The sequence below is a fragment of the Physella acuta genome, unplaced genomic scaffold (genome assembly GCF_028476545.2).
Source record: "Physella acuta isolate Inbredline_101_S28 unplaced genomic scaffold, ASM2847654v3 ptg000018l, whole genome shotgun sequence".
Lineage (NCBI taxonomy): Eukaryota > Metazoa > Mollusca > Gastropoda > Physidae > Physella > Physella acuta.
Window position 1 is genome coordinate 217,071 of NW_026731538.1, and position 20,783 is coordinate 237,853.

The 20,783-nt window shown below is 34.9% G+C and overlaps 2 protein-coding genes across 2 annotated transcripts in view; one reads left to right on the forward strand and one right to left on the reverse strand.

Moving 5' to 3' along the window:
• The first annotated feature begins 2,336 nt into the window (after positions 1 to 2,336).
• LOC131939254 (ankyrin repeat and SOCS box protein 13-like) lies at positions 2,337 to 7,498 on the forward strand. Its single transcript, XM_059297459.1, has 6 exons — positions 2,337 to 2,473; positions 3,288 to 3,481; positions 4,151 to 4,301; positions 4,927 to 5,025; positions 5,724 to 5,954; positions 6,970 to 7,498. Exons 1-6 carry the CDS (start codon positions 2,467 to 2,469, stop codon positions 7,095 to 7,097), a joined length of 810 nt encoding a protein of 269 aa, XP_059153442.1. The 5' UTR covers positions 2,337 to 2,466; the 3' UTR covers positions 7,098 to 7,498.
• Positions 7,499 to 10,007: 2,509 nt separating this feature from the next.
• Positions 10,008 to 20,783, reverse strand: part of LOC131939467 (uncharacterized) — a 60,130-nt gene continuing 49,354 nt past the window's right edge. Inside the window, exons 4-6 of the mRNA XM_059297778.1 lie at positions 19,500 to 19,591; positions 11,130 to 11,223; positions 10,008 to 10,245 (exon numbers count right to left, since the gene is read on the reverse strand). Coding sequence (XP_059153761.1) covers positions 10,124 to 10,245; positions 11,130 to 11,223; positions 19,500 to 19,591 — 308 coding nt within the window. The 3' untranslated portion in view covers positions 10,008 to 10,123. The remainder of the gene's footprint in view (positions 10,246 to 11,129; positions 11,224 to 19,499; positions 19,592 to 20,783) is intronic.

A 20,783-nucleotide genomic window follows, 5' to 3' on the forward strand; every position in this document is an offset into this window, starting at 1 on the left:
TTTTTAATTTAAAAAAAATAATTTTCATATATTATTTACTTAAAACTGTTTTGTGCTCTATCAAAATTACATCACTTAAATGAAATTTTACTTAATGGGTAAGGTAAATGAACATTTGAATGTTGAGATTCTACTGATATCACTTTGTTATAGTTCAAACCAATTCCTCCCAAAATTAAAAGTTAAGAATGTTAGCTACATTGAATGTTAGCCTTTGTTTGTATGCATGTTTTGGTATATAGTATCAGTATTGTATAAATATACATATACTTGTGTTTCATTGTGGTTGTATTTTTATTTGTATTTTGCTTTCTTCAAATTCAAACTAAAACTAGATCTTATGTTCCTTGATAGATAATATACAATTAGTTAACATTTAAAGAAAGCAAAGTTTCATCATCTCTAAAATGTTAAAATTTCATGAAAGTTTACAAAAGAATTATGACTATATTGTAGTATTAAAGATAACATTCGTTGTTGAGTATCTTATCAAGATGTCACTCACTCCACTATGAAATTGATATCCTTTGAGGTGAAAAGCTGGTGTCAGAGTATATGTTAAAAATAGAATTAGTAGTAAAGTCTTTGACAAAAAAAAAAGCAGCAAAGACAAGTAATACAATTTTTTGTTCTTTCACATTTAAATGATATTCTTGTCCATCACCCATATCAGTAGTTCTTAATTGCTTGTGAAAAAAATTAATTCCAATACTCAGATATTCTCTGATTTAATCATTTAGAAAGTTTTGCAATAATTCCACTGCATTTATAAATAAAGGTTAGTAACTAGAAAGATGTAGATTTTAAGGTAGTTTTTAACATTGTCTTTTTTTAAAGGGGTAACAATTTATTAACATTAGTAAAAACTACTAAATTGATATAAAGACTGATGTCTTTCTTATTTATTCAATTACAGATTTATGTTGTCTTTGAATTTTTATTTGCTCAAGTGTTTATTTATTTTCTGTTGTACTATATTGCTTAATATAAATCAGTGTAAATGTTACTATATTTTTGTACCAATTTTTTAATAATAAAAATTAGCACTTCTATATGCACAGTAATAACGTTAAATACACACCATTTCTTTTATAGATGTCAGATTATTTTGAAGGAATCAGTACATGTTAACAGTGTGTAGGCAGTGGAAGGCTTTTTTTTTTTTTTTGGCGATCATATTTGTCAATCACTATGTTCAGGAATTTATTATTTTGAAGGAATCAGTACATGTTAACAGTGTGTAGGCAGTGGAAGGCTTTTTTTTTTTTTGGCGATCATATTTGTCAATCACTATGTTCAGGAATTTATTATAGACCATTAATTAATTAAGTTACAGAATCAGTTATGTGTCTTTGTGTATTATTTATAATATTTGTTATATTATTTAAATGGTTATTAGAATAACAGTGGCAGGATAACACAGTATCGTAATAATGTGATGTATTTTCTGGTATTTCTGCAGTGTTGGGACTGGGGTTGGAGCTAGGGTAATTGCAGTGTTAGGATTAGGGTAAAACGTTTCACCAGGGTTATGGGGTTAATGCCAAAATAGAATAGCCTTATAGCCGCCTGTTTTAAGAAGTACCATTTTAATAGTGTTCAACAATGTACTGTACATATGGCATTTGTTTCTTGCTATAGCATGAGTTTCATATTTTTATAGAACATCTTTGTAATTTTCCCCAGCACAGATTCTTCTGTAGATTTTTCAAATCACAGGTTGACACATGTGGTAAAAATAGTTGTGCATGAGAGAACTTTTTTCTGTCCCACCAGAAATTGTAGTTTAATGTAAATAAAAAGTTGTTGAGAAACATTGTGTTTTCCTCTTTTTAAAAATTTTTTTTTTTTTTTTTATCATTTGGGGTAAAAGCTGTATGATATGCTATAAGAAGGGTGTAAAGGATGTTTCTTTAATTATTGATGACAGAAAAACAGGAATATAGACATATTTGAAAATGGTGAATTCTTGCTTAACAAAATAGAGACTAGAGATGTGCAATAAAATGCATGTGTGTGCATTCTACAACGATTATGAGAAATTGAAATAGTAATTATATGGCAATAAAAAACAGAAAGCAATGCAAGCAGTCTTTTGACAACTGCAAGTGGTTAATGTGAGACTGCTGTCATTTTGCATTCAATAGGAGGTGGGGGGGGGGGGAGTGAAATAGTAAATGTTGTCTAAATATTTTCTGTTAAATATCTTTGTATTTTGTATAGATCTAGTAAATAATATTAGTTGACTTCTGTGTTCTTCTTACTATCCTACGTAGGCCTATTCTTCTTCTTTTTGTGCTTTTTGGTACTTAGGCTTACCAAAAACAAAATGGCGACATCTTGTTTGTAAACAAACTTACACTACCACCATAACTAATTTAGCTTACCAGTAACTAGATCTACAGTATACAGTCAGTACGGTGTCATGTGGAGACGCAGTTTTTAATATTTAAAAAATCCTTTGCAATGTCAGGTGCGATTACCATTTAAAATTTAGTATTTTGTTTTTACTTGGTTCTTGGTTGAAAGTAACAAACACAACAGTTCAGTAGTGAACTGTACAACACGTCACACACACAGCAACACAGCCACGGTCATTCCTTTGTAAAAATCCTTAGCTTTTTTCAATACTTCATGTCCTTTATACTTTATATTATAGATCTATGTTTTATATATATTATAACTGTATAAATAACTAGATCTAGCTCTAGCTAGAGGGTTTCATCAATGCGTTTGCGTCAGTTAGTGTTACCGGCCATTACCAATCCTCTAAATAAGAAATTTTTAGAATTAGAATCTTAGATGTGTGACCTTGTTTTCTAAAACTGAATTATTTAAATGAAAATTAAATGTAAGCAATACCTGTGTTAAATTTCTTGGATCATATTTGTCGGGGCACACTACCAGTACCATCTAGCATGCCCCAGAGCGCTCATGGGAAAGTCCAGGGAGAACAAATAGCAACCTGCAGGAATCTGGAGCACGTGCCTGATTCACCGATTTTTGCCCATCGTGCCTTTAGTGTAGGAGCCATAGTTCTCAAAGTGGAACCCTGGGCGCTTCAGGTCACGCACTTGAATCAAATAGCGCCTTGCCGGGGCAACACCCTGCGAATTTGAAATTTTTTTTTTCCACAAATACTTCCCCAGGAGTATTCTCAACAACTTCCCTAAGTTTCATGTCGATAAGATGAAAGATGTAGTAATGCATGAAAGACAAACAGACAGACAGACATACAAATAATTTTTTTATTATCACCAATGATAATAAAAGGAGATTTTTTACAGTTGAACTTTTAGAAGACAAATATCCACTCCATAGAGCTGCAAGAGAAGGCAGACTTGAAGATTTGAAAAAACTTTTGGAGTCAAAGAAATATGATGTCAATAAAGCAACATTTGAGATGGTTCGGCCATTGCATGAGGCTTGTTTAGCTGGGAATTTAGAGTGTGTTGCTCTTTTGATACAACATGGGGCTAATGTAGGTTGCATTTTTTTATACAACTAAATGCCTATTAAATTAGTATTAGCTGAAATTTTCAGTTTACATTAACAAAAAAAAAAACAACAATAAGTGTATGTAAACTAAAAATTTCAGCTCACAAGGTAATAGTGATTGATTTAGATGCACAGTTGCTAGGCTATTTAGTTGTAAACCTGCCATAGTTATAGTCATTTTATTCAATCCTAATGACCTTATATAATTAACTTTAGCACACCAAGTAGGTTACACAAAGTACATGTTGTACAAATGCTTTGGCTTCTTAGAGGGAATGCTTTGGCTGTTTAGGGAGAATTAGAGAGAATGGTTTGGCTGTTTAGGGAGAATTAGAGAGAATGCTTTGGCTCTTTAGAGAGAATTAGAGAGAATGCTTTGGCTCTTTAGAGAGAATTAGAGAGAATGCTTTGGCCTTTTAGAGGGAATACTTTTGCTCCTTAGAGAGAATGCTTAACAAAAAAAAGCATATATTTTTGCATGAGAAAATATTTAAAAGAAAAGTAAAAGGTTTACAGGCTGTACCAACATTATAGTAATAGATTGTGGGTTAGTAGTCAGATAGGATGTTTCAAATGATTTAATCATAGTGACTAGGTATAGCTGTAACTTGCAACTTAGGTCTGAAAATGTTATTTATAAAACAATGTCTAGGTGAACTTGGCCAACATTGATGGTGCCACAGCCCTGTGTGATGCCTGCTGTAATGGCAATGTTAAGTGTGTGGAGCTGTTGTTGGAGCATGGGGCTCTGGTGAACCCACCCCTGCTTTTCTCAACACCAGTTCATGAAGCTGTCTTTAGGGGTAATTATGTAAATACATGGCACTTTTGGATTTTATCCACAGTGTGGTGATGTAATGTGTATGAAAGATGTATACATGGGATGAATCACTGTTTGTGTGTTTATATCCTGTAGCGATACGCGAGGCCGGGTGTGTTGACGTGTATGTTGTAGTGGGGAGTGAACGACGGTACAAAGAAAGCTACAGGTCGAGTGACAGCGGTTGTGTTGTGAGCGAGAGAAAGGAGGTGTGTAGGAGTGATGGTTAGGACAGTTGAAGGTTGAGGTAGAAAGGAACAGGTTGATATGTGAATGGACAAGAAAATTCGTTGGATTAAACAGACTGTTGTACTTAACCTCTACGAGTTGTTGGTGTATACGTATACCTGAGTGTACCAGATTCCTGTCGCCCTCACACACAGTTAGGTTTAGGGTTAAAGGGTTAAAGTTTGACACCGACTTGTATTGTAGGATACAGCTAACGAAATGGAAATGTATTTTGTTTGTTTAGTGTAGCTTTAAAAGGTTCAATCCCAGTTTATTGTGTACAAATAATAGTGACTTAAAACCAAATTTATTGCCATAGATTTTGTTTATGTGTGATTTGTTTGTTTCATATCTCTGTAATGATATTCTGGCCTTCACAGATAACTGGGAGTGTCTGTTAGTTCTCCTCAAGCATGGCGCCTCCATGGACAAAAGTGATTGCCACTTCGGCACACCCCTCCATGTTGCTGCTTGTAAAGGTATCTAACACTATGATAATTATTTTTTCAAAATTTATGTTTGTTAAATAGATCCCATGGGACGGAGTGGTCTAGCGGTAGAGAGCTGGACTGTTAACCCATAAGTCTTTGAGTTCAAATCCGGGTTTAAGTCAGTAGACCGTCCCTGAGTCCATCCAACTCCAATGGGTACCTAACTCATGTTAGGGAAAGTAAAGGCGGCTGGGCATAGTGCTGACCACACTATCTCTTCATATGCCGAGGTCACAGAAACAAGTGAACTCTACTTCACTTGCCCCATAGACCGTCAGGTTTGAAAGGGAACTTTACTTTACTAAATAGATCCTATTTTTATTTGTTAACTTTCCTTTAGCTGAATAAGGCCTCACATATTACAAGTTTTTCACATGATCTGAGTGTTTGTATTAAAAAAACAAAGATTCAAATTTGAGATTTTTGTATTAAAATTAAATGATGTCCTCATAAGGGGAGAGTTAGGATGTCAGACTTTAGTGATGGAATGGAGGAGTGTCAGAATGTGACATCTCAATTTTTAAAAAGTAGTTTTGTAAAGTGAATTTAGCAGTTGTTTAGCATTTTTTTAAAGACTGTTGTAAACTGTAAATTAAAATGTATTCAGGTTATATTTTAAAATGCAATAGGTTTTTTTTTTAAAAAAAAGAGCTAAAACTAATTTGAAAAAAGGAATTGCTTTAAAGGGCATAAAACAAGTGCTGAGGTTCTGTTAAGGGCTGGAGCCAATGCTAATATATCCAAGATCTACCAGACACCACTTCACGAAGCAGCCAGGAGTCAGGACCACCAGTTTGTTGAGTTGTTGCTGGAGCATGGTGCTTGTGTCTATACAAAAAACAGTAAAGGCTACACTGCCAGGCAGCTGGTTCCTTCCAGCACGTCCCAGTGTAAATCCTTACTGCAGGAGTGGGAAAGTAAGTCCTTTGTAATATCTTTGTTTTATTTCAAATTTTCATCTCATAATTAGGGAAAGTAAGTCCTTAGTAATATCTTTAATATAAATTTTCATCTCATAATTAAGGAAAGTAAGTCCTTAGTAATATCTTTGTTTTATTTTATATCTTCATCTCCTAATTAAGGAAAGTAAGTCCTTAGTAATATCTTTGTTTTATTTTATATCTTCATCTCCTAATTAAGGAAAGTAAGTCCTTAGTAATATCTTTGTTTTATTTTATATCTTCATCTCCTAATTAAGGAAAGTAAGTCCTTAGTAATATCTTTGTTTTATTTTATATCTTCATCTCCTAATTAAGGAAAGTAAGTCCTTAGTAATATCTTTGTTTTATTTTATATCTTCATCTCCTAATTAAGGAAAGTAAGTCCTTAGTAATATCTTTGTTTTATTTTATATCTTCATCTCCTAATTAAGGAAAATAAGTCCTTAGTAATATCTTTGTTTTATTTTATATCTTCATCTCCTAATTAAGGAAAGTAAGTCCTTAGTAATATCTTGTTTTATTTTAAATTTTCATCTCATAATTAAGGAAAGTAAGTCCTTAGTAATATATTGTATTTTTAATTCACAAATTAAGATTTGGAAAAAAATGTGATGACATCAAGAATTAAACATAGATGCAAGATTAGAAAGTAGATATAGGAGCCTACTTTCAATTAATTTGTTATTTTTTTGTTCTAAATTTTGCAGCTACTTTATTTGCTACTTAGATTTCAATGACAATTGATTGTTCATAAATTTAACTTTCTTGTAATTTTGTAAATTTTTTAAAGTAGGCCTACTTATTATTCTTTTTTGGTACATTTATACATTTTATTTCTATTTCAAAATATTGTTATAGAATTTGAGCTGAATTTCTTACCCTGTCTTCTTGCCATTAACATTAAGAAAGCCATTTTTCATTTCATTATCTAAAAATATTTTAACATTTAAATTTGTAAAAAAAAATTAGCTAACAAGAAACTGTATTGCAGGTATACCCCGGTCCCTGAAACACTACTGTAGGCTGACTATCCGAGCAAGTCTGGGTCCCCAACGTTTGAGGTACACATCACAGCTGCGGCTTCCTAAGCCTCTTGTGCGTTTTCTAGATTTTCAGTAAATTTTAAGTTTTTGTGCAATTAACAATCATTGTAGATCTTAAAAATTAAAGGGCATTATTGTATTTGATGATACAACATGATTTTTGTAAATTCCATAGTTAATGTAGTTTTTAAAAAAAATCTAGCTGACTTGTTTTTGATGTTTCCACATACTGACTGTGATCATTGTAATTATATGTACCCCATTCTTATTTGTCAATATGTAAATAATGTTGTTTCTTAACATTTTATGCCATAATATGTTAAATTTTTTTTTTTTATATAATTAGTATAAAATTGTGTATATATAGCCATTTAAAGTTTACATTTTTTGTTTTTGTTGTTATTTAACAGTGAGGCATGAACTATAACTCGCTATAAAATCTTAGTTTTTGGGCTGTTAGACTCTGGGGAATATATTACTTCGTATTGTTTCTTCATAATTTAACTTTCATCATTTAAACAGTCTGTAGGCCTAATCTACCAGTCCAAAACTAACATATTTTTTTGGATAAGAAGGAGAAAAGTAAAAACACTTTTTCTTCTAAAAAATTAGCAACAGAATCAGACAAACTCTACTTCATCTGTGCTTTAGACTGATAGGTCTCGTAAAGGTACTTTACTTTTTGTAAAAATAAGAAAGAAGCTGCATTTAATAATATGCGTAATAATATATTAAAGTTTTTTAATGAACATAAACAACAGAAAAAACAAGAACATCAAAATAGTAGTGCAGGTTTAATCTCCATGTGCAATTAATATTAAAACAAGTAAATCAAATGACAATAATGTGAAGTCATTGAAATAGTTGCATTTACATACATTTACATAATTAATATTAAAACAAGTAAATCAAATGACAATAATGTGGTCATTGAAATATTGCATTTACATACATTGCTGGCTTTCGTATTCGGAATGCAGTAATTGGTGAATCAATTTTTTTAAGTAAGTTCAAAGTTTACATTAGACCTATTTAAAAGTTTTTTTATGTTTTGAATATTAGTTAAATACTCATGCCACCGTTGCATTAAGTTTACATTATTTCCAATAACTCATTGGTTTAAAACCAGTGGTTCAGAAACAGTTAAAATTTTTTAGAAGCAAAGTTGTATGCCTGCATTACGGTTTAAAACTTGACACTGAGTAAAAATTGTGTTGTTTTACTGAAGCTTTTACAACACAGAATATCACTAAAATATAAAACTTTAAATACTGTTCCCTTAATATTCGCTAGCCGATAATTTAAGACGCTAAGCCTAAAACACTAACTTTGTTAGCGTTAAAAGAATAGTTAAATGTAATATGTATAGAATTAATAATCTTTGGCTTTACAGATATCTGTCTCAACTTTAAAATACAAACTGGTTTTTTTTTATTTACTTAAAATAACTTAAAATCTTATAAAATTCTATATGTGTCAAGTTTTTTTTCACAGCCCATGCAGTATTATTATAGATTGCAAAAGCACAAATTATTTATTGCTAAATATTATTCATATTAAAACAAAAACATGAATAGATTGCTTAAATGAATTATTTTAGAAAATATTTCTCATATCTTATTTAGCATAGATTTACCAATAGTTCCTGACATCATTTAGAAACTTGAAATGTTGACAATCAAATGGAATATATTTACAGTAGTAAGTTTGTAGTCCCATGGGCATTGTATATCAATACATAAAAAAGTGAAACATTTAGTAAAATAACATGCACAACATAAATTGTACATTCTCTTTCTTCTACCAACACAACACAAAAGTTGTATTTTTTTCAGACATTCACAATAAGAAAACTATACAATGCCTTTCATACCAAGTGAAAATAAATGTAAAATAAACATACATAAAAAGCAACAAAAATTAGGATACTTTTTAAAACCAAGTTAGTTAGTATATTGAATAAAAATCCTACAATGACTTGTAGAATAATAAATTCTCAAACATTTATAGACTAAGCATGATGCAAACATGTCTTCCAAATATAGTTTTGTGATTTCCTGAGTAAACTGTAAACATGGATATTAAAAACCAAATAGTTTTCTCTTGATTAATGGAAACCATAGCATGAGTGAAAAAACCCTGTAGTATCCAGATTTTTTATGGATAACTTTTGAAATGTATTTACAGATAATGGTCACTGACCAACTACAAGCTGTAAAATCATCAGATGTCACAAAGTTGATTATTTTTCACTTGTGCTTGGCACTTTCAGTGTTAGTTGGAAAATAATAAATTGTTAATTTCACTATAATGTTGTATTTTGTTTGACTATTTTAATTGATAATTTTTTGGTCTCTGTTTTTCCAATTTGTCCTTTAAAAAATAAATCTCCAAATAAAAAAAATTATTAGTCATTAATAAATTAAAAGTTTAAAAAATTAATTCTTGTGAATCACTATATTATATGAAAAACATCAAATCCCAAGAAATTACAAAACCATTATTTAAAATGAATAAAAAACAAAAACATCTGGTTGTCTAAAAAAATAACTGTTAGAATTTCTTAAATTAAAGTTTTTGTATAATTCCTTTTGTGAGCCCAAAAGATTTTTTAATCAACCAGATGTTAAGGAATTATTTTGGTTTTAGTTAAAAAATTTAAAAAGTAGTTATAAAATGTATTGATTTTATTTTATTAGCATAAACTACTACTTAATTATTCTTTAATTGAATAAAACATTAACCACATCCATAAAACCAGAGTTTCTTTCAGGCATTGATTAGAACAAAATAGAATTCATTTAGAAAATTTATAACTTGTACAATTTCAACCGGCTGCCCGGAAAATTTAGTCTGAAAGAAACACTGTGTAAAGCCATTTTGAAAAGTCCATCAGACAATGCTGCCTGCTTAAAACATGGCAGTCTGGTGTATATTGGATACATACAAGCCATACTTGACATTATTAACAAGTCTGGGGGTGTATGGGCTACATACAAGTCAAACATGACATTATAACATTTGGAAAGTTGTTAATGTGAAGGCATCATCTAGTGTCCAGCAGTCCCTCTGAAGGTCCTGCAGCCTGTTGGACCAGCCTGGTCAGTATTTGTCCTCCAGGTACTTGAGCCTACAGATGAGGACAGGGACATGGGAGTGGTGGAGGATGTAGTCACTGACACTGCCCAGCATTGTGCGACGGAATTTACCCAGACCTCTGGTGCCTGGAGTTTACAAGAAACAATGGTATGAATAAATTACTATAACATTTAGAGTTTAAATATGATGATTAATGAGATGATATAGTGATGTACCTATTAGTGATTTAACTTTTGTAAACATTTCTATAAATATAAAGCTGATACTTAGATTATAAAATTGGATTATTTTTTAATGATTAAACTTGTGATAAGTTAGTAACTTAATTAAGTGAAAAATATAAGTATTTTGATTATGTGAGCATTCTCAAACAAATTTAAATAATAATACATTTGATGTATCCTGATTATTTAGACTTCCGACAAATGTATTGTTACATCTTGTACGATTTACATTGTAAGGGGATTTAACACTACTACATTACTTAAATAGAATGAAAGAGTTAATTCCCATGATAAAGGCAAACGTGAGCTAGAAAATTAAACTTAAGAACTTTCATGAGGGCTGGATTCAGATTTGAACCATGCATCGTTATTCTTCACGACGTCATTCTAATAATATTAAGTATAAATGTATTTTACTTGTTTTACTGCACAACTACGGATTTCACAGGAATACACATTGAAATACGAAATGTATGTTATTTTGTACAGTATAGGTCTAAGACTGTTGAATATATGGGCTACAATGTGTATAGGACAAAATACCGACACCCGAAAGGCCGACACGGAAAATAGCCGACATGGACAAAAGACCGATATATTAAAGACCGACTAGACATATGGCTGACAGAATATAAAATGGACATTAAAAAAGGCTGACACTTATTAAGCCCACAGACCCTAAGTTCTTCTATTTCCCCATAACTTATAGCATCCAGACCGACCATTTACGCGAATGGATAATTTTGGACTAGCCTGTATTGGTTGAAGAATGTGTGTGAACTAACCTGTGACAATAAACGTAGCGTTGACTCGTTCAGCAAATTTGCATATGCCGTGTCCGGGATCCTTGTCATCCAGGGCAACAAACTCCCCGTTCATCTGGTAGAAAATAGAATACCTCTGTAATTAGATCTCATTTGGAACATCAAAATAATTACCATTCAATGTTAGTCCATAAAGGTATAATCCATAAACAACGCCAAGCTTTTTAAAAATTATTTTTTATCTCCCCCCTCCGTAATAATCACACACCGTCTTAATAAGCATGTCTGCACCCTAAAAATTATCCCTCCCCTCAAATTAAAAAAAAATATTTGAAATTTTTGTTTCTAAAAATAGCGGTTTCTGCCTTGGATAAATGTAACAAAGCTAGGCGAATATTGAGAATATTGATCAAATATAATTTATGAAAAAAATAATTTTTTTTTTAGAAACGCGAAATAACGGCTAAGATGCAGTTTATAACATTATTTTCTAAAAATAAATGTGTCGCCACACCCCCTTTCTCATCGTCTAGCATCGTCACAAACATGCGCCCTCCCCCCTCCCCTCCTAGGAATATGACGTAGTTAATGGACGAGCCCATACTGTCATTTAATATTCGGACAAGCAGAACTATTGTCACGAGATCAGTGGCGTAGCGAGGTCGGGTGTCACCCGGTGCGGCACTTAATGGTGTCACCCCCCCCCCCCCCCAGAGGCATAGAGACCCTTCCCAGGGACAAACTTTCAAATTTTCGATTTGCACCCCCCCCCCCCCCTCAAACTTTCGATTTGCACCCCCCCCCCTCGAGTTTTCGATTTGCACCCCCCCCCCCTCGAGTTTTCGATTTGCACCCCCCCTTGAGTTTTTCTCCCTATATTTTGCTATTTTTTGCCTTGGTGTCACCCCCCTAAATGGTGTCACCCGGTGCGGTCCGCACCCCCCGGCCCCCCCCCCCCCCCCTCGCTACGCCCCTGCACGAGATGATGCTATGTCAAATCCAACCATTCATGCCTGGATTTCATTGGTAACGTCTGCTGATTTGAATTCCGGTGGAAATGGACAGAAAGAACTGATCTAAAAAATATTGTAATTATCGGAATAATAGTCATCGGAATTGATTACCTCTCCGGATCATCAATCCAGGGATTCATTCGCGATAGAGTTAATTGCCTGGTTAATTAAATTCGTGATAGAATTACTGACCTAGGTAATTAAATTCTTGATAGAATTAATGGTTTAGTTGTGTGAGTAAAGGGGGGGGGGGGGGAGAACACCGCTAGCATTGGCGTTGTTTAAATAAAGTAATGCCACGGTATTTTAAGAAAGTGTCGCACTACGTCATCACTCCCTCCACCCACCGGAGGGTGAACGTAAATATTCATTACCTAATAAGTACACCGAATTAAAAATACTTAATACAGACCTTACGTTCATCTTCCAAAACTGGCAAAACGGGCATTCATTTTGAATTCAGCAGTAATTTAGAATTATATATTATCTCTGAATCTAAAAAAAACCACGCTTCTGATTCTTGTGACATGCTAGAAGCTGGTGGGAAAGGGGTGGGGAACAGTGTTTCTTCCAGACTTTTTTCTCCGGGGGGCACTTGAAATCTTCGGGGGGGGGGGGGGGGGGCGGTAAACTTTCTTCGGGCGGGCGGACACTGTTAAAAGTATATATTTTCTATATAAATTATATAAATTTCATTTCGTTCGGCGGGGGGGGGGGGGCGGTAAAATTTTTTCGGGGGGGCTTAGCCCCCCCCCCCCCGAATAGATGCCTGGTAGAAACTCTGGTGGGGAAGGGTAAATAGGGGGCATTAGGGGGATTGAAAAAATGTAACGGAGCCTTATTTTCAAATTTTTATTATAAAAATTATTGACAGAAACGAAATCCATGTTTTGAGTTGGTATGAAAGGTCTTTAAGTCTTCAAAGAAAGAAAAAAAACAACAATAACAAAAAAGAAAATCAAACTATATTTTTTGCATTTTGTTGTTATGAAACAGAGTATACAATGGTCAGAAAACGGACCCTGGCGCCACAAGGCTGTGGCGGGGGGGGGGGGGGGGGGGGCGGAAGGTGCGGTCCTCACTGAGTGACATTATTTAGTAGGGCGACACCATGACGAAAACATCTTAAAATGTCAAACAATGTTTTATCCAATTAATATAACAAAATAGTAAGGGGAGTTACCGCACCGGGTGACACCCGACCTAGTGACGCCACTGATTAGGACTAGGGCTACTAATAGTTATAGCCAAGTTTAATGTTATGTTTTAACGATATCACAAAAACAAACACAAAATAAAAATAAAATAACAGCAAGAACAACACAACAGCTCTCTCATCAAGCTTAGAATCGCCCATATTATCATTTAAACTACGTACTTTGTGTTTTATCAATCAACACCGTAGTTGACAAAAGCTCTCTTTAGTCCACCCCTCCCCTCCCTGATAACGATTCGAACACGGGTCATCGATTAGGAGCTTAACACAACATTGCACTGATCAACAACGAAACATAAAACCACCCGTTTTTACTTTCTCGTATATACGTAGTATAGAGAAAGTATTGTAATCGTGCAAAAAAATAAACCGGGAGTGATCTCCCCTAAACTTTCTCGAATATTCTTATATAAAATAACAGGGGATGGGAACTCGGGCTATAGACATGATTTTTAATCCATTTTAAATACTTAAAGTTTTAAAAATAGAATAAAATCTCGTAGACAAATTAATTGCACACCAAGTGAACGCCAAATAAAAAAGCGCATAATGGTGCGCAATATTATTATTACTTTTAAAATTTACATTAGTTTTTTGAGAAATCGGAAGTAGCGTAAAGTACTACTTCCAGTCAACGGAAATGACTCAAAATTTGATAGAAGGTAGAGAATTAGATCTTTTACTTACATATGAAATTTCATTTATCTATCTGAAATAGTACTCAAGTTATAGGCTTTTGAAAAATTCAAAGTAGGAAAAGTACCACTTCCGGTTATCGGAAATCGCTCAAAAGTTGATACGGATCTACGATTTTGATAAAATATTTATATATGAAATTTCATCAACCTAGCTGTAACGGTTCTCAAGTTATCGTGTTTACACACGGACAGACAGACACACAGACACACAGACACACAGACAGACACACAGACATACGGACAAGATTGCAAAATTATGTTTTTCCGTATCAGTGAGGTGTGAAACGTCGAGATTTGTAAAAATCTCGATTTTTTTTTTTTGCACGATTACAAGACTTTCTCTATACTTCGTATATACGAGAAAGTAAAAAAATCGAGATTTTAACAAATCTCGACGTTTTACACCTCACTGATACGGAAAAACATAATTTTGCAATCTTGTCCGTATGTCTGTGTGTGTGTGTGTGTCTGTCTGTGTGTGTGTCTGTCCGTGTGTAAACACGATAACTTGAGTACCGTTACAGCTAGGTTGATGAAATTTCATATATAAGTATTTTATCAAAATCGTAGATCCGTATCAACTTTTGAGCGATTTCCGATAACCGGAAGTGGTACTTTTCCTACTTTGAATTTTTCAAAAGCCTATAACTTGAGTACTATTTCAGATAGATAAATGAAATTTCACATGTAAGTAAAAAATCTAATTCTCTACCTTCTGTTAAATTTTGAGTAATTTCCGTTGACTGGAAGTAGTAATTTACGCTACTTCCGATTTCTCAAAAAACTAATGTAAATTTTTAAAGTACTAATAATATTGCGCACTATTATACGCGTTTTTATTCGGCGTTTGCTTGGTGCGCAATGTTTTTTTAATGAGATTCTATTCTATTTTTAAAAGTTTAAGTATTTAAAATGGATTAAAAATCATAACTATATCCCCAGTTACCATCCCCTGTTGTTTTATATAAGAATATTCGAGAAAGTTTAGGGGAGATCACTACCGGTTTATTTTTTTTATTGCTGTTGTTATTGAAAGAAAAAAAAAATTAATCAATCTAGGAAAAAAAAAAAAACGAAAAAAAAAACCTATCTGGAAAAAAGCAACAAGTTGGAGTTAAAGGCGATAATTTAATTAGCAGGTTCGAATACAAAAAATTGTCTAGCGCTTAAGCTTTTTTACCAGTACGCTATGCCGTTGTCTTTATTGGTTATTTTTATCAATGCACATTTAAATAATTAAAAACTGTGGCTCAACTATATAAGCATTGTGAGCAGGGCCGTTTTATGGTCTTTGTAGGCACTTTTGTAATAACTAGTAGGCCCTAGTCACTTTGGTATTAGTAGGCCCTAGTCACTTATGTAATAATTCGTAGGCCCTAGTCACTTTTGTATTTGTAGGCCCTAGTCACTTTTGTATTAATAGGCCCTAGTCACTTTTGTATTCGTAGGCCATAGTCACTTTTGTATTAATTCGTAGGCCCTAGTCACTTTTGTATTTTTAGGCCCTAGTCACTTTTGTATTTGTAGACCCTAGTCACTTTTGTATTAGTAGGCCCTAGTCACTTTTGTATTCGTAGGCCCTAGTCACTTTTGTATTTGTAGGCCCTAGTCACTTTTGTATTCGTAGGCCCTAGTCACTTTTGTATTTGTAGGCCCTAGTCACTTTTGTATTTGTAGGCCCTAGTCACTTTTGTATATGTAGGCCCTAGTCACTTTTGTATTCGTAGGCCCTAGACACTTTTAAAATAATTCGTAGGCACTAGTCACTTTGTATTTGTAGGCCCTAGTCACTTTTGTATTAATAGGCCCTAGTCACTTTTGTATTCGTAGGCCATAGTCACTTTTGTATTAATTCGTAGGCCCTAGTCACTTTTGTATTTTTAGGCCCTAGTCACTTTTGTATTTGTAGACCCTAGTCACTTTTGTATTAGTAGGCCCTAGTCACTTTTGTATTCGTAGGCCCTAGTCACTTTTGTATTTGTAGGCCCTAGTCACTTTTGTATTCGTAGGCCCTAGTCACTTTTGTATTTGTAGGCCCTAGTCACTTTTGTATTTGTAGGCCCTAGTCACTTTTGTATATGTAGGCCCTAGTCACTTTTGTATTCGTAGGCCCTAGACACTTTTAAAATAATTCGTAGGCACTAGTCACTTTGTATTTGTAGGCCCTAGTCACTTTTGTAATAATTCGTAGGCCCTAGTCACTTTTGTATTTGTAGGCCCTAGTCACTTTTGTATTAGTAGGCCCTAGTCACTTTTGTATTCGTAGGCCCTAGTCACTTTTGTATTTGTAGGCCCTAGTCACTTTTGTATTCGTAGGCCCTAGTCACTTTTGTATTTGTAGGCCCTAGTCACTTTTGTATTTGTAGGCCCTAGTCACTTTTGTATTTGTAGGCCTTAGTCACTTTTGTATTTGTAGGCCCTAGTCACTTTTGTATTCGTAGGCCCTAGTCACTTTTAAAATAATTCGTAGGCACTAGTCACTTTGTATTTGTAGGCCCTAGTCACTTTTGTAATAATTCGTAGGCCCTAGTCACTTTTGTATTGTAGGCCCTAGTCACTTTTGTATATGTAGGCCCTAGTCACTTTTGTATTTGTAGGCCCTAGTCACTTTTGTATTTGTAGGCCCTAGTCACTTTTGTATTTGTAGGCCCTAGTCACTTTTGTATTCGTAGGCCCTAGTCACTTTTAAAATAATTCGTAGGCCCTAGTCACTTTGTATTTGTAGGCCCTAGTCACTTTTGTAATAATTCGTAGGCCCTAGTCACTTTTGTATTTGTAGGCCCTAGTCACTTTTGTATTTGTAGACCCTAGTCACTTTTGTATTTGTAGGCCCTAGTCACTTTTGTATTTGTAGGCCCTAGTCACTTTTGTATTTGTTGGCCCTAGTCACTTTTGTATTCGTAGGCCCTAGTCACTTTTGTATTCGTAGGCCCTAGTCACTTTTAAAATAATTCGTAGGCCCTAGTCACTTTGTATTCGCAGGCTCATCTGGCAATTGCGGCACTGATACGTACACCAGATTGTGTGATGTTTATATCGGAAAGGCAATGGTGGTGGTTGCGTCATTTGTTTTTCTCCAGTAATTCGTTGCTGACTTCCGTAGGCCCTAAAAAGTTCGTAGGCAATCGGCACTGTACTTATTGTGCCTAATGGATAAGACGGCCTTAACTGTGAGATGTGATTGTAAAAGAAGGAAAAAATAAACCGGGAGTGATCTCCCCTAAACTTTCTCGAATATTCTTATATAAAATAACAGGGGATGGGAACTCGGGCTATAGACATGATTTTTAATCCATTTTAAATACTTAAAGTTTTAAAAATAGAATAAAATCTCGTAGACAAATTAATTGCACACCAAGTGAACGCCCAATAAAAAAGCGCATAATAGTGCGCAATATTATTAGTACTTTTAAAATTTACATTAGTTTTTTGAGAAATCGGAAGTAGCGTAAATTACTACTTCCAGTCAACGGAAATTACTCAAAATTTACCAGAAGGTAGAGAATTAGATCTTTTACTTACATGTGAAATTTCATTTATCTATCTGAAATAGTGCTCAAGTAATAGGCTTTTGAAAAATTCAAAGTAGGAAAAGTACCACTTCCGGTTATCGGAAATCGCTCAAAAGTTGATACGGATCTACGATTTTGATATAATACTTATATATGAAATTTCATTAACCTAGCTGTAACGGTACTCAAGTTATCGTGTTTACACACGGACACACAGACAGACACACACACACACACACAGACATACGGACAAGATTGCAAAATTATGTTTTTCCGTATCAGTGAGGTGTAAAACGTCGAGATCTGTAAAAATCTCGATTTTTTTTTTTTGCACGATTACAATACTTTCTCTATACTTCGTATATACGAGAAAGTAAAAAACGTGATCGAAAACTGCTCATGGAGAATATACTTCTGTGCGTCTTTCACTTTTTGTCTTGAAGGTTTGTCAGGAGGGGGGGGGGGGGGGGGAAGCCATACGGGAGTTCTGGCAAATGCCAAAACGACAGATGTCTAACATGGCAGATGGAGTTCCCTACACGACACCTGGAACTAATGTTATTCATTGGCGTCTGTATTAAAAAAAAAATATTTGTCTGTTATCGCTGTGTAATAACATTTTGTGTCTAAGTCTAATGTGAAATGTTTTCGTTTCTTTATTTCCCATGTGGCTCACGTGATTAAGGAAATGTTATAAGCGGCATCTTTAATATCTTACATAGTTTTTGTGTGCACGCCAAGAGTAACTTGTCTGTAGAAGACACACATTCAAGTAAAACAGTACCCAACAAGGGGCGGCGATTGTCCATTATACTGACCGAATGTAAGAGGGGGCGGATTATAAATGGCCATGTCAAGAGGAGCAGACAGAATTAGTAGGCTTATCTGGCTCATCTTGGGTAGGGCTTAATGGGAACGTTGCATCCCATAACCATAGTTCAAACATCTTAGGGAAGGGGTGGGGTGGCTTTGGGTGTATGTGGGAGGTGGGTGTTAAAGGTTCACACGTACTACAGTTAAATATTGCATCATATACCTCTACTTTATAATTTTTTGCAGGCTGTGTGTGTAGGGGGTGTATGTGTGGGGTTGAGGACTTAGGAATTATTACATCGCCCACCCTTAGCTCACTCATCTTAGGAGGTGGGATAAGGATCGCATAGTCAAGTTACACAACCTACCCCTCATTCACTCATCTTTGAAGGTGGGGTGGGGGTAATGATACACAAGTGTCCAAGTTGAACATTACACAACCTACCCCTAATTCACTTATCTTTGAAGGTGGAGGTGGGGGTATATATAGTCAAGCTGACCATTAGAAAACCTACCCATAATTCACCCATCTTTGGAGGTAGGGTGGGGTGAGGGTATATATAGCCAAGCTGACCATTAGAAAACCTACCCTTAATTCACTCGTCTTTGGAGGTGGGGTGGGGTGAGGGTATATATAGCTAAGTTGACCATTAAAAAACCTACCCCTAATTCACTTATCTTTGGAGTCGGGGGTGAGGGTATACATAGCCAAGCTGACCATTAGCGAACCTACCCCTAATTCACTCATCTTTGAAGGTGGGGGTGGGTATATATAGCCAAGCTCACCCTTAGAAAACCTACCCCTAATTCACTCATATTTGAAGGTGGGGGTGGGTATATATAGCCAAGCTCACCATTAGAAAACCTACCCCTAATTCACTCATATTTGAAGGTGGGGGTGGGTATATATAGCCAAGCTCACCCTTAGAAAACCTACCCCTAATTCACTCATATTTGAAGGTGGGGTGGGTATATATAGCCAAGCTCACCATTAGAAAACCTACCCCTAATTAACTCATATTTGAAGGTGGGGGTGGGTATATATAGCCAAGCTCACCCTTAGAAAACCTACCCCTAATTCACTCATATTTGAAGGTGGGGTGGGTATATATAGCCAAGCTGACCATTAGGAAACCTACCCCTAATTCACTCATCTTCTCAACAAACTTGGACTTTATCATCTCGGTCTTGGCGTTTGCTTCCTGGATGGACTCTTCAATCTTGCTCGGACCTGGAATACATCTCACATTAACCATAGCATTACGGTACACAACATCAATGTTATATTATGACTTTTAACATTAACGTAGCGATATTCCTGATAAATATTAAAACATCTGGCATCAATGCGACATTATAGACTTTGCCAACGCCGCAATTATATTGACTGTCCAATGTGGTACAAGACTGTAGTAAGTTTTTGCCCAGTTGTGTAAGGAGACCAGATTCTCGCAGTTTTGTGGACTTAGAGAAAGGTTGTCTGTGTCATAAAGCCTCTTCATGTTCACGTCTGTATGATGGTACAGTGTATTCGCCCTCAAACCAGGACTGTTACATCCAGGACCAAGACTATTATATCCCAAACAAGGACCAAGACTATTATATCCCAAACAAGGACCAGGACTATTATATCCCAAACAAGGACCAGGACTATTATATCCCAAACAAGGACCAAGACTATTATATCCCAAACAAGGACCAAGACTATTATATCCCAAACAAGGACCAAGACTATTATATCCCAAACAAGGACCAAGACTATTATATCCCAAACAAGGACCAAGACTATTTTATCCCAAACAAGGACCAAGACTATTATATCCCAAACAAGGACCAAGACTATTATATCCCAAACAAGGACCAAGACTATTATATCCCAAACAAGGACCAAGACAATTTTATCCCAAACAAGGACCAAGACTATTATATCCCAAACAAGGACCAAGACTATTATATCCCAAACAAGGACCAAGACTATTATATCCCAAACAAGGACCAGGACTATTATTTCCCAAACAAGGACCAGGACTATTATATCCCAAACAAGGACCAAGACTATTATATCCCAAACAAGGACCAGGACTATTATATCCCAAACAAGGACCAGGACTATTATATCCCAAACAAGGACCAGGACTATTATATCCCAAACAAGGACCAGGACTATTATATCCCAAACAAGGACCAGGACTATTATATCCCAAACAAGGACCAGGACTATTATATCCCAAACAAGGACCAGGACTATTATATCCCAAACAAGGACCAAGACTATTATATCCCAAACAAGGACCAAGACTATTATATCCCAAACAAGGACCAGGACTATTATATCCCAAACAAGGACCAAGACTATTATATCCCAAACAAGGACCAAGACTATTATATCCCAAACAAGGACCAAGACTATTATATCCCAAACA

Bases quoted from the DNA above. Each gene is read 5' to 3' on its own strand.
- LOC131939254 (XM_059297459.1), top strand. The intron at 3,482-4,150 runs GTAGGTTGCATT...AACAATGTCTAG, and splicing joins TGATACAACATGGGGCTAAT to GTGAACTTGGCCAACATTGA. The intron at 5,955-6,969 runs GTAAGTCCTTTG...ACTGTATTGCAG, and splicing joins CTTACTGCAGGAGTGGGAAA to GTATACCCCGGTCCCTGAAA.